We start from the raw sequence: 13259 nt of genomic DNA, 5'->3' as shown, positions 1-13259 counted from the left end.
AAAGAACCAGTTCCCCAAAGGTGTCAGTATCATGACCTACAAAGAATGTGGTGCTCACACGTATTACATACAAATAGGTTCACAAATATATTCTCAGGATTCTTTATGTCAAACTAGTCACAAAAAATCCACTGTTCACTAAGTGTTGTCTTGACTTGACTACCTCCCTCCCACACCTCATCGCTCACCTGCCCTTCTGCTCCTTTATTATTTAGAACCCGGAGAGTTGCTGAACTCATCCAAAATACAGTTGACTTCCATGGGCCGTCAATCTGGCCTCAAGCTCCAGGGACTACATTCTGTTCAGGGTCTGTTTTTCGCTGCTCTGACTGAAATTGGAAACCATAAACACATCTCTATCTATTTAGACGAGTGGTGGAAAAAGTGCCCCAGAGTCCAGAGAGAACAGAATCCTACAGATTTCAGTTTCCACGACAATAAATGAGAGGTGATTTTGACTCCCTGAGGTTAAGGCCTGTGTTCAGGGCTGTAGACATTGTTGGCACATGATACACATGTTAAAGAGAGGAGCAACTTCGACTGAGAACTTAAATGCATGTCTTAAACAAGCAAGCTTAAACTTAAAAATCAGTTTTGGTTATTTTTGTGTATATATACATGAGAGTGGCACAACTGTGGCATATTTATTTTTTCCTTCTTTTCCGATTCTTTTGTTATTTTCATACCATCCAAGTTTAATAAGCAAGACAAAACCAACTTTGTTTTGATGCAACTTTGTTTATGGGCTCACAACAGTTCACAATATGGCCCTTTTGGAAATGTAATTGCTGTCAGGAGAGCGCACACAACCTGCCAAGGAAACTAATTTCTGCATTCTGTATTCTTTGTTTTCCATAATCACAGCTCCCTCCTCGCCACCACATGCAGCGTCCTCATATCTCCTCAAATCCTCCACTGCTGCCCTCCCAGTCTAGGCTCCATCCCAAACAATATGAAAATAAATTTTAAAAAAATGTTGCGTCATAACAACCGACGCACATGTTAATCTTTTTATTTTTTAAAAAAAGCAACATCTTCTGCACCACTTTTGTTACAATGAGCTGAAGACGATGGTTGAGAACATAGAAAAGTTGGAGTTGAGAAAGGAGTTAAGGAAGTTGTGTGAATGTTTACATTTCAACTCAGAATGCAACAACAACGTGAATTGAATTGTACTGTTTTCTTGTGGCGTCTTGATTCATCCTCAAAGCTTTAGATCTCATGACGCTTCTAACATCTCGCTCATCTCTTCTCACTCACCCACAGTTTAACTTCAGAATAAAACTGACGGAACCCTCTCTGTTACAGAAACAACAGTGTTCCACAAGGCACAAGCCTTCAGATCAGATGCATTGTTCATGAGTATGCAGCCATGATACATTTTCTTTCCTTACCTTGGAAAAACTGAAGCTGAGCTCAGGTCTTTTTGCTGACAGTGTATTAGTTCTCTCCCTTTTGCATTTTTTCAACGCACAACATCATCATAAAGTTAATTGTCTAACTATATTTAAACCTGAGGTGGGAAGAGACACACATTTGTCTGTATTCATGCAGTCCTCATGAGGTCAGAGCCAAACTACAAAAGAAATGAGTAGACGTAATGATAGTAAAAACAGCACATTTATACAGCTTTTATTTGCATTTTTTCCCCATAGTTATGTCCACCACTTCCAATACTTATGATTTATATTGTCAGCTATTCAGTAAAAAGTATATAAAACAAAGTATTATATAAATAACTCCTTCCCTCCGAAAACTCACCTCAAAACTCACCTCTTCAAAAAAGCATTTTCTTTTTCAAAAACATATATATATATGTATGTATATATATATATATATATATATATATATATATATATATATATATATATATATATATATATATATATATATGGTTTTTCTTTCCCTTTTTAACTGCTTTCTTTAACTTATTTATCTGTATCTTGTACAATGTCTTTCTGTGCCTGTAAATTAAATGTATTATTATTATTGTCGCATCAAACAGCATATTTTTAACATAAAATATAATGCCCTTATCCCCATTTTTCCCCTGTTTTATACAATTAAGGTAACAAAAACTGTTAAATTCAAGTTAAATTCATGACTTTTTCTTCTGTTCTTCTTCCCTTTGGATTGCCTCTCACAATACTTAGTATAGACAATGTTGCCCCTTGGGAAATGTAGCTGCCCACCCCTGCCTTCAACAGGACCCTGTGTGTGTCTCACAGTCTCATTTCTGTTGACCTCCAACAACTGTGTTCTAAACTATATGGATGACCTGAACTCTCTTGTGGGAGGCGTCTCTACACACCCAGATCTTGTTAAAGTCTTACTTACAAGAGAAAAGACGTTGCTGAATTACGTCTCAGGGCACCTTGTCCTTAATCCATCACGGCTCTCGCGGGGACGTATTAAGTACACAAGCTCGTCTCTTCGACCTGAGGCAGCACAACACACGGCAAGTGAGATTCACTTTGCTTTGTAGCCGGAGGCTTTTGTGCTGATAATGACCTGCGCATGGTTCCTAATGACTTTTCACTTCCATACGTACAAACCGCTGGATCCCAAAGAATGAAGACACACATTATGATGCTCATATGTATATTATCTGCTGTGTCACCATGCAAAATGTTTTTGCCAAGCTGCTTTGCTGCCTAACTCTCAGTTGATTCCCCCTCACTGACAATGATTTAGGATCCTTACAAGTGTAAAATAACTGTTTTTACTTTGTGATTGATTCGACCAACTCAGTGATTTATTCACCCCAATATGACATAAATAGATAAAGCTAATGGCTTCCTTGGATAAAGTTGCACTTGACCTCTTCAGTGGCAATAATGGACCTCTATAATGAAGTGGTCTTTACTTTCCTCAGTCAAAGAAGATGCAGCTGTTTCCTTCATCTTGACTGGTGTGTGTGTGTGTGTGTGTCCCGTCTGTCTCGGCAGATCAGAGAAGCATGAGTAAGGCCTGTTCAAGCATGACATCGCCACTTGGTCTGTCAGTGTCAGTTTTCCTGCAGTGCTTGTCGCGCTCCTGTTGTTATTGTTGACACTCTGTGTGTGGACTTTTCCATTGATCGGAAGCTCGGGGGAAATTATCTTTTCTGTTGTCGACAGTTCTGACATGTGTAGCAGAGAGTATATATATCTATTCAGCGCGTCCTCTGACAGACTGGTTAGGCTTCCGTGCGGTATATTCCTGTTGGAGGTTCGAGTTCCTGGAATCAGAGGATGATGAAGTGTTTTGTGCTTGTTCTTCTATGTGGTTGGATTTTCCCGGAATGTTCAGGTCAAAATTTGGATGAACAATGTGAGGTGATCCCAGGCTCTATGCCTCTGCCTGTTTTGGAAAAAGAAGGAGACGTTGTTTTAGGGGGGCTCTTCTCCCTTCACGACACAGTGGTGGAGCCAAGTTTCTCCTTCACTCACAAGCCTCCTGCTACTCAATGCACCAGGTTTATGCTCATTATATTCAAATGTATTGTTTTACCTTGCTCATAAATCTGTATGTTTCCGGTCCAGGTTCAACTTCCGGACCTTCCGCTGGATGCAGACGATGATCTTTGCTATCGAGCAGATCAACAGAGACGGCACGTTGCTGCCCAACATCACTCTGGGCTACAAGATCTACGACTCCTGCAGCACTCCTCATCAGGCCCTGAAGGCTGCCGTGGAGCTGATGGGCAGCGCCAACAGCTCGCTGGCTGGAGGTGCAACTCTGAACAAAGGCGGCTGCCGTGGAACTGTGCCAGCAGTCATTGGAGATGGAGGCTCCACACAGTCTCTGGTTGTAGCTCGGTTTTTAGGAGTGTTCCATGTGCCTCAGGTGAGGAAGATATGGATGAAAACTACAGAATCTTTGTGGAGAACTTTGTTGATACTTTGTTGTTTTATAGTGAATTAAACCACAATAATATTTAACAGCAGAATGATCGAATATAAGTTGAAACTGTACACATCAGGGAGGAAGCGCTTTTTTTTTTTTTTTTTTTAGATATAATTATCAATTTTGTCTGTTTTTTGATGAAGTAATTAATTGAAATGAATCCCGTCGCAGCCATAATAGAAACCTAAAATGTGTTCGGCTGTAGTGCGCTCAGTCACCACTGGATGCCACTGTTTCTTCTCTTCCAGGTGAGTTATTTCTCCAGCTGTGCCTGTCTCAGTGACAAGAAGGATTTCCCTGCGTTTTTAAGAACCATGCCCAGTGACTTCTTCCAGGTAAGAGACATTCTTTTTTCTTTATTTTCTTTTTTCAATCTTAACATGGATTTTTCCACGTCTTTATTTCTTCTTTGTAGGTTGATGCACTTGTGCAGCTAGTGCAGCATTTTGGCTGGACCTGGGTCGGCGTGGTCGCGGGGGACGACGCCTATGGTCGAGGGGGAGCCAACATCTTCGCGGATGAGGTTTCTGAAATCACACTTTTACAACCCTACAAATTGATTAGTTTTGATGAGTTAGCAATTAAATGGCAATGAGTCAAATACAGTGGTACCTCGGTTTTTGAACGTCCCAAAATTCAAACAAATCGAAGTTCGAACAAAAATGTCGAGATATTTTTGCTTCGGATTTCGAACAAAAAATCCAGAACTCGAGCCGGAAAAAACATCACGTGCGGGGGCCGATTGACCCACGACGCACTTTGTTATTGTGTACAACGGAGCCTCACTATGCAGACGTGTCCATACGTCTCCACACCTCTGAGGCTGGAGCGCACACTCCAGGGTTTGATGTCCTGTTGTGGGCTGGAGCTGGGACAGGGATGAGGCGAGTCTGGGACAGGGCGTGACTTGGTTTATGACTTTGTCACGGCCAAACTGCACAGAAGCGCACATTCAGAGCTGGACACGCACCGGGCACCTCTTCCCTTCTGGAGAGACGTCACTCACTCGGCAACCCCTCCCACATGCAGCGGCCACACACATAGAGGAACAGCCACCTGCAGCAGACACTCTACATTCACTCCTACAAAAGACTATTTTAAGGCTTGGAACGCATTATTTCTTTTTCCATTCATTGATGGGAAAAGTCGATTCAGATTTCGAACAAATGGCTTCTTGAACGGCCTTCTGGAACAGATTGTGGTCGAGTACGACTGTACCTCAGAGATTTGGGTGTTGGACGAAAATAGCAGCAGACATCCAAATATAATATGATCGTGATTGGAAAACCAGCAAGAGCAGAATGCAGCTGATCATTCTGACCACATGCTTCTTGCTCTGCCAGGTTAGAAAACTGGGTGCGTGTGTTGCACTCCATGAAATTATCCCCAGGAACCGAGGACAGGCTGAAATATCCTCCATTATATCCAAGATCCGCTCCTCTGGTGCGCGAGTCATCCTGGTGTTTGCTGTGGAGCAAGATGCCGCAGCTTTGTTTGACGGAGCGCTCAGGTAAGACGCTCCACCAGCAGCACGGGAATCAATTTGGAAAACAAAGAAAACGTGTGGTGTTTTCTCCATAGGGAGGGGCTGAGTGGGATCCAGTGGCTGGCCAGTGAAGCCTGGAGCACCGCTGCCGTTCTCTCCAGTCCCAAAAAGTACCATCCCATCCTGCAAGGGTCCATGGGATTTGCTATTCGCAGGGCTGAGATCCCAGGACTGCAGGACTTCCTGCTCCGCTTACATCCCTCCAGCCCAGACGCCAGCGACGACCCCTTCCTGGTGCCGTTCTGGGAAGAGGTGTTTGAGTGCAGGTTAGGTGTGAAAGAAGGAGGTGATAAACCTGCATGTACTGGAGAGGAAGACCTGCGGAGTGTGACCAACATATACTCAGATGTTTCACAGCTGAGGATTTCCTACAACGTGTACAAAGCTGTGTATGCCATCGTCTATGCTATAAGAAGCATGAGAGCTTGTGAGAGAGGGAAAGGGCCGTTCGCTGGGCAGGCCTGTCCAGACGTTGTCAATATAGAGCCCTGGCAGGTAGGTGGCCTTCTTCCTCTGCGCTCCATGATCTCATTCATGTTCTTCTGACTCCAACTCAAGTTGCTGCATTACATCAAACAAGTTGAATATCTCAACTCGTTCGGGGATGAAGTCCAGTTCGACGAGAACGGTGACCCGGCCGCCATGTACGACCTGGTCAACTGGCACCTGAGTCCGAGCGGAGAGATTCAGTTCGTCACCATCGGCAAGTTCGACGAGAACACCGGGGTTGGGAAGCAGAAACTTCAGATCCAGGAGGAGAAGATTCTGTGGAACGGCAACGAGACAAAAGTGAGCATCTCTGAGAAACTCTGGAAGCCAGCGGGGCGTTTGATCGGTGCAGTTTGGGCTTTGTGTGTCGCTCAGGTCCCCTTGTCAGTGTGCAGCAGCATCTGTCCTCCTGGAAGCAGGAAAGCCATCCGGCCAAACTTCCCTATCTGCTGCCATGATTGTGTTGTTTGTACAGCTGGGGAGATTAGTGATCAGACAGGTACGGCCACACCACGCTTCTGCTGTCCTACATCCTCATTACATTGTTTCCGTTTGTACAGTAGCTACTGTAGCAGTGCCTTGCCAGATTACCGGCATTTTCATTATATTTATTAGAACATACATTTATATCACGTTCATATTTTTATTTTTCCATTATATTTTCATCACAAAGCTGCCAGCAAGTTCATATTTTTTCCATCAAACTACTACTACTGCTACTAACTACTTGATCTAGTACTTGTATTCTACTACTACTGTTTATACTTCTACTAGTTGTGGTGAAATGCACCCTATTGCACTTCTGTTTCTAATACTGCTACCACTACTATTTCATTGACCTCAACTATCACATACTATAGAACTGCTGCTACTATTAGTACCATTACCCTGAATGCTACTGTGGCAAATACTGCTACTGTTATTGCCAGAAGAACCAATGCAGCAATTTCTGCTCTACTCTGCTACTGCTGTTTTTCTTTGTCTTTGACTGTACTGCTAATTCCACTATGACTCTAACCAGTACTTATTCTCCTACTTGCACTACTACAGTTACTACTAGGAATACTACTGTGACTGCTACTACCAAGTACCTGTCACTGCTAGATCAAATGTAAACTACGTTTACTACTTTCTTCTTGCTCTACTGCGATTAATATTACCAGTACTTCTTTGACTGCTTAGTATTACTACCTATATAACAGTGACTACTATTGCTACTAAAACTGTGACTTAAGTATTGCTATTCTACAACAAAAACTATAGTGAGAGCTACGAGTAAGTTTGCCATCACTAGAGCAAATGCATACTTCTCCTACTTTTGTTGGTTTTACTGCTCCAACCACTACTTTTTCTACTTCTAATTGACCCACCACCGTTCACCAAGCACCACTCCACTGCAACTTGTGACTCCACTACTACTAATAGTACTGCTGCCACTGCAAATGCAGCTGTGACTTCTCATCTACTGCGACTATTTCTTCTGCCAGTTCTTGTACTGCAGCAATGGCACTACAGTCAAATAGCCTGAAATATTGTTTGTGTTGTCCAGATGCAGTAGAATGTGTCAAGTGCTTGCCGGAGTTTTGGTCCAACGAAGAGCGGACGACCTGCATCGCGAAGAAAGTGGAGTTTCTCTCATACGGCGACAACATGGGCATCGCCTTGATGGCCATTTCCCTCATTGGCGCCTTCTGCACCTGTGTGGTGGTCTTCATCTTCTCCTGGAACAGAACCACGCCCATCGTCCGAGCCAACAACTCGGAGCTCAGCTTCCTGCTGCTCTTCTCTCTGACCCTGTGCTTCCTGTGCTCCCTGACCTTCATCGGCCAACCCTCCGAGTGGTCCTGCATGCTCCGTCACACCGCCTTCGGCATCACCTTCGTCCTCTGCATCTCTTGCATCTTGGGAAAAACCATTGTCGTCTTGATAGCTTTCCGAGCTACTATTCCCGGGAGCACGGTGATTAAATGGTTCGGCCCTGGGCAGCAGAAAGCCATCATCGCCTGCTGTACTTCCATCCAGGTGAGTGGAGTGGCTCCACCTGCTGTTAAACCTCGTCATTACCGCAAGTTCATATTTTTTTTACATCAAACTACTTCTACTTCGAATAACTACTACTACTGTTTATGCTTCTACCAGTAGTGCTGCACTGCCTCCTATTGGCCTTCTGCTTCTAATACTGCTACCACTACTATGTCATTGACCCCAACGGTCACATACGATAGCACTGCTGCTACTATTAGTACTACTACCCTGAATACTCCTGCGGCAAATACTGCTACTGTCATTGCCAGAAGAACAAATGCAGCAATCACTGCTTTACTTTACGCATTTCTTTGTCTACTACTGTAATGCTGATGCCACCATGAATCTAACCAGTACTTATTCTCCTACTTGCGCTACTACAGTTACTACTACGAGTAGTACTGTGACTGCTACTACCAAGTACCTTTCAATGCTAGATCTACTACGTTTACTCCTTTCATCTTGTTGTTCTACTATTAATATTACTAATACTACTACAACCCCAGCTAGTACTTCTTTGACTGCTTGTTTTAGTATTACTACTATTACTACTGTGACTACTATTGCTACTAAAACTGACTGTAAACCTCCGTAATGCTGTCCTCATCATTTATATCACATATCATATATATTTTTCATCACAATGCTGCCAGATAGTTCATATTTTTTTTACATCAAACTACTTCTACTTCATATAACTACTACTACTGTTTATGCTTCTACCAGTAGTGCTGCACTGCCTCCTATTGGACTCCTGCTTTTCACACTGCTACCACCACTATTTCATTGACCCCAACTATCACATACGATAGCACTGCTGCTACTATTAGTACTACTACCCTGAATACTCCTGCGGCAAATACTGCTACTGTCATTGCCAGAAGAACAAATGCAGCAATTACTGCTTTACTTTACGCATTTCTTTGTCTACTACTGTAATGCTGATGCCACCATGAATCGAACCAGTACTTATTCTCTTACTTGCACTACTACAGTTACTACTACGAGTACTACTGTGACTGCTACTTGCCTTTCAATGCTAGATCTACTACGTTTACTCCTTTCATCTTGTTGTACTACTATTAATATTACTAATACTACTACAACCCCAACTAGTACTTCTTTGACTGCTTGTTTTAGTATTACTACTATTACTACCGTGACTACTATTGCTACTAAAACTGACTGTAAACCTCCGTAATGCTGTCCTCATCATTACAGTACGTCGTTTCATTACATTTTTCATCACAATGCTGCAAGATAGTTCGTAGTTTTTAGAGTACTTCAGAAGTACTTCTACTTCAACTGCTAATAACAACTACTACCGTTTACACTTCTTCCAGTAGTGCTGCACTGCCTCCTATTGGACTCCTGCTTTTCACACTGCTGCCACCACTATTTCATTGACCCCAACTATCACATATTATAGCACTGCTGCTACTATTAGTACTACTACCCTGAATACTACTATTGCCAGAAGAACATTACAACTTATTCTCTTACTTGCGCTACTACAGTTACTACAAATACTACTGTGACTGCTACTACCATGTACCTTTCAATGCTAGATCAAATGCAAACTACATTTACTCCTTTCATCTTGTTGTTCTACGATTAATATTACTCATACTACTGCAACCCCAACTAGTACTTCTTTGACTGCTTGTGTTAGTATTACTGCTAGTACTGCTGTGACCACTATTGCTACTAAGACTGACTGTCCACCAGGTCATCATCTGCACAGTGTGGCTGGTGGTTGCTCCGCCCACCCCAGTCAAGCTGATGCCGCGCGAGAGCGCCCTGGTCATCCTGCTGTGTGATGAAGGTTCGCACGTTGCCTTCGCCCTGGTTCTGGGCTACATCGGCCTCCTGGCCTTCATCTGCCTCCTCCTGGCCTTCCTGGCCAGGAAGCTCCCCGACAATTTTAATGAGGCCAGGCTCATCACCTTCAGCATGCTGATCTTCTGCGCGGTGTGAGTGGCCTTCATCCCCGCGTACATCAGCTCGCCAGGAAAGTACTCCACCGTCACAGAGGTCTTCGCCATCCTGGCCTCCAGCTTTGGTCTCCTGGGCTGCATCTTCGCGCCCAAGTGCTACGTCATCCTGCTGCGACCTGAGAAGAACACCAGGAAGCATCTCATGTCCAAATCTTTGAACGACAAGTTTTGACACTCTGCATCTTCTGAGCCACAGTGGAAGATACCAACTGTCATACTAGAAGTGGGATTTCCTGCAGAGAGTCGCGGATGAAGGAGACTGAAAAAGGATGGGGGACGAGCTGGAGCCAAACCTCTGCAAGCCCAACTTACCTCACCAACACTCCCAAGTTTGTATTTGTGGGAACATTGTGAGGTATCTCATTGTCGTAACCTTCTCACCCAGCCTCTCCCCCGAAACTTCACCATCCAAAACACATGGCTAACCTTAACCTGGACTCTGAACCAAACTTAGACCCAATTCTAATTTTGATCCTCAAATTGAGGAGTCCAGCCAAATGTCCCCAGCCAAAGGTCCTCACAAGGATAGTGTTTTGTCAATACTTGTTCCCCACAAAGTACCAGACATGTGAACACTAACTCAGACATTTAAAAATTCGCCACAGGCAACTTGACTCTTCCGGAAATGACGTGAGCAGAGGTTACTGAAAAAGAAAAAAAGCTTCACGATTTTGGGAAGTGTAGCGTGAGTCAGACACGCGTACCAGACACACTTCCTGCAGGGGGAGGCAGAGTGCTTTTTCTGATTTCATTACAGTTTTTCTCAGTGGCGATGGTACGAGTCTTTGCTTCATCTTGTCACATAAAAGGCAATTGCAAATGCTTCTTAACATCCATGCAACTGATGACGTGCAGCTCTCTGATGTATCCTACGTCATAATTTCATGTTGCATTAAAGCGAACACACCATTTACACAGTAGCTCAACGTTACGACGCCCGTGGTCGTAAGTGGTCGCATCAACAACCAGCGAGATGAGGAGTGAGGTCACGTGCCGGAGGGAGAGGCGGAAGAAGCAGAGCACATGTCCATGGCCTTACAATGGCTGGGGATGCCTTTTATGCCTGCAGCACTTTACTTGCATTTTACTTTTTTTTTTTTTTTTTTTTTTTTTTTTTTTAACTTCATGTCTGTGTTTTGTATTACAATGTATTAAGTACTGACTGCTGTACGTTCTCAGAGGGAGTGGAGGATCTTTCACCTAGTCTGTGGAAAACATTGCCCTGGGACAGAGAGAGAAACATCTTTGAAAACATCCAGTCAAGTGTCAATGTGACTCTTGCCCAGTCTCTTGTACATCCACCTCCCTCATACACTGAACTGTACCTTGTGAATAACAATAATAACCATGAGCCAGAATTTCATTGTTGCATGGACTTTAGCAGTAATTTAACTCTTTTTATGAGGAGTTTTTTAGAAAAATGCACTGTTTTTCAAATTTGAGAAACACCCCAAGGTGACTGACATTATTTTAAAAAATTCAAGATCCCATCTTTTAAAATTTCAATCCATGATAATCACTCCATGTCTCACTTTTTTCACTGAGACAATGTCAGGCTTTAATGGGCCTCTCTGGATGTGAAGGATCAGCAGTTCCACTCATCTCCACGGGAGAGTCCAGTCACCCAGCTGAGAAAACTAATTTCAGCCTCTAGAATTCAGTCTACTTTTTTCTTCGGAGGGACTGAAGCGCGGTCGATCAACGTCACGCTCCTTCCCTCCCTGTACTCAGGAACAAAAAAACCTTCTACACTCAGTTGGCGTGCAGAGATTTTGGCCTCAAAATCTTCCAACAGAACCCTGGGGGAGTCCACTTCCTGCTGGACAAAATATCTGAGGCGGGGTCGCCAACCAGTCAGAGGCTGAGAGCCACGCCACATTGTTTCACTGTGCTGCTGAAAAGAGCCACATCCTCCAAACATGGAAGGCTGTGAGGCTCACCTGAACAGCTGGTCACGTGACTTAGCGGCAGTATAGCGGTTAAAGCAGATCACTGTGGTTGCTGGTTCGCATCCAGCGTATGTCTCTTGCACATGTATTTTTAAAATTCATGCATTTTACCGTGATCCTCCTGGAAACATCAAGGGGCGCAAGATAGAAATGTGTGCGCCATTTATTTTACTTATATATATATTTTTTATGTGGGTCATGCCACCAATAACTTGGCCCCGGTCTGTGTGTGTGCAGACTGGAGCCAGTTTCCCCTCATGTGTCCAGAGATAGAGGTGGGCAATATGATGACATTAAATCATGACAGTAAGAAGGTGTTGAGGAGCAACCAAGGTGAGGAGATCACATGGATTGGCTGCCATTCTTCCTCTCCACTCTACTGTAGAGCTCCAGTGTGTTGATGCACTGATCTGTCCGTCAGTCAAAGCAGTGCTGCTGTGGTGCGGGGTGCTCCTCTTCCCACACACTCACAGCCAAGAAGGCGCTCACATGCACAACTTCCTGCTGTTTTTAAACCTGATGCGCCTCTAACTTGACCACACACTTTCACCACAGAACCATGGAGGGAGGGATCCTTGTCGGAGCCGCCACCATGCCTAAGACTGTCTGCACCGCAGAGCTAATGGCTAACGTGACGTCTCACTTCAACACTTTATTGACACTCATGGACTGTCATTGCATTGTGGTTTAAAAGTTGGCGAAAAACTAAATGCACCACAATATAAGTACGCTCCAAAATGTGAAGAGAGAGAGAATAATTGTTTTTATGAAGCAAATTCAGGCAAATAAGGATTTGTCACGAAACTCAAAAACTCAAAACTACAATAAAATCATACAAAGGAGAAGTGGTAAAATCCAAAGTTATTAAAAGAATGTAAAAAAAAAAATCATGATATTGGCCGAGTTTGCCTTGGTTTTTTCAATGAGTCAATCGTGGCTTGAAAAAGGTTGAAAAACACTGGTTTAGGGAATAACCAAGTGAAACATGGAAGTAATGTAAATCGTCTTGATCGTGGATATGATGATGATCCAAGTCTTAGGACGTTGTTGGCCAGGCTTGTCCTATGGTGTCTTATCTAGACTCAAGATGCATAAGAAAGAGGCGAAGACTGAGGCGCCTATCCAGGTAGACCACGTCTCCACGGAGCTGGTGAAGTCTATCTGAAACTGGTGCAGAGCTTTGCTCAACTTTTGCTGCTGGAAACAGAATGGGCTTGTGCTCCCTTTGCGTACTCTCATGGTAGATGGTGCGCTCTCAGCCAAAGCTGCAGCGGGGGAAGAAAACACTTGACATCTTTCCGGACGTGAAACCACCCGACGCTGATAACAGTGAGAGGCCTCCGCTCCCCGGAGTCCGCTCTGCAG

At 43.8% G+C, this 13259-nt stretch overlaps 1 protein-coding gene across 1 annotated transcript; it reads left to right on the top strand.

Moving 5' to 3' along the window:
* The first annotated feature begins 3534 nt into the window (after positions 1–3534).
* On the top strand, positions 3535–10117 carry LOC128763584 (extracellular calcium-sensing receptor-like). The gene is given in 8 exon segments (XM_053872541.1): positions 3535–3828; positions 4137–4223; positions 4304–4411; positions 5232–5398; positions 5470–5929; positions 5993–6422; positions 7473–7945; positions 9677–10117. Coding segments are annotated over 8 exon segments (2445 nt in total). The 5' UTR covers positions 3535–3549.
* The last annotated feature ends 3142 nt before the right edge of the window (positions 10118–13259 follow it).

This window comes from Synchiropus splendidus, chromosome 8 (assembly GCF_027744825.2).
Source record: "Synchiropus splendidus isolate RoL2022-P1 chromosome 8, RoL_Sspl_1.0, whole genome shotgun sequence".
Taxonomy (NCBI): Eukaryota; Metazoa; Chordata; class Actinopteri; order Syngnathiformes; family Callionymidae; genus Synchiropus; species Synchiropus splendidus.
This window is presented reverse-complemented; position numbering and strand designations above follow the sequence as displayed.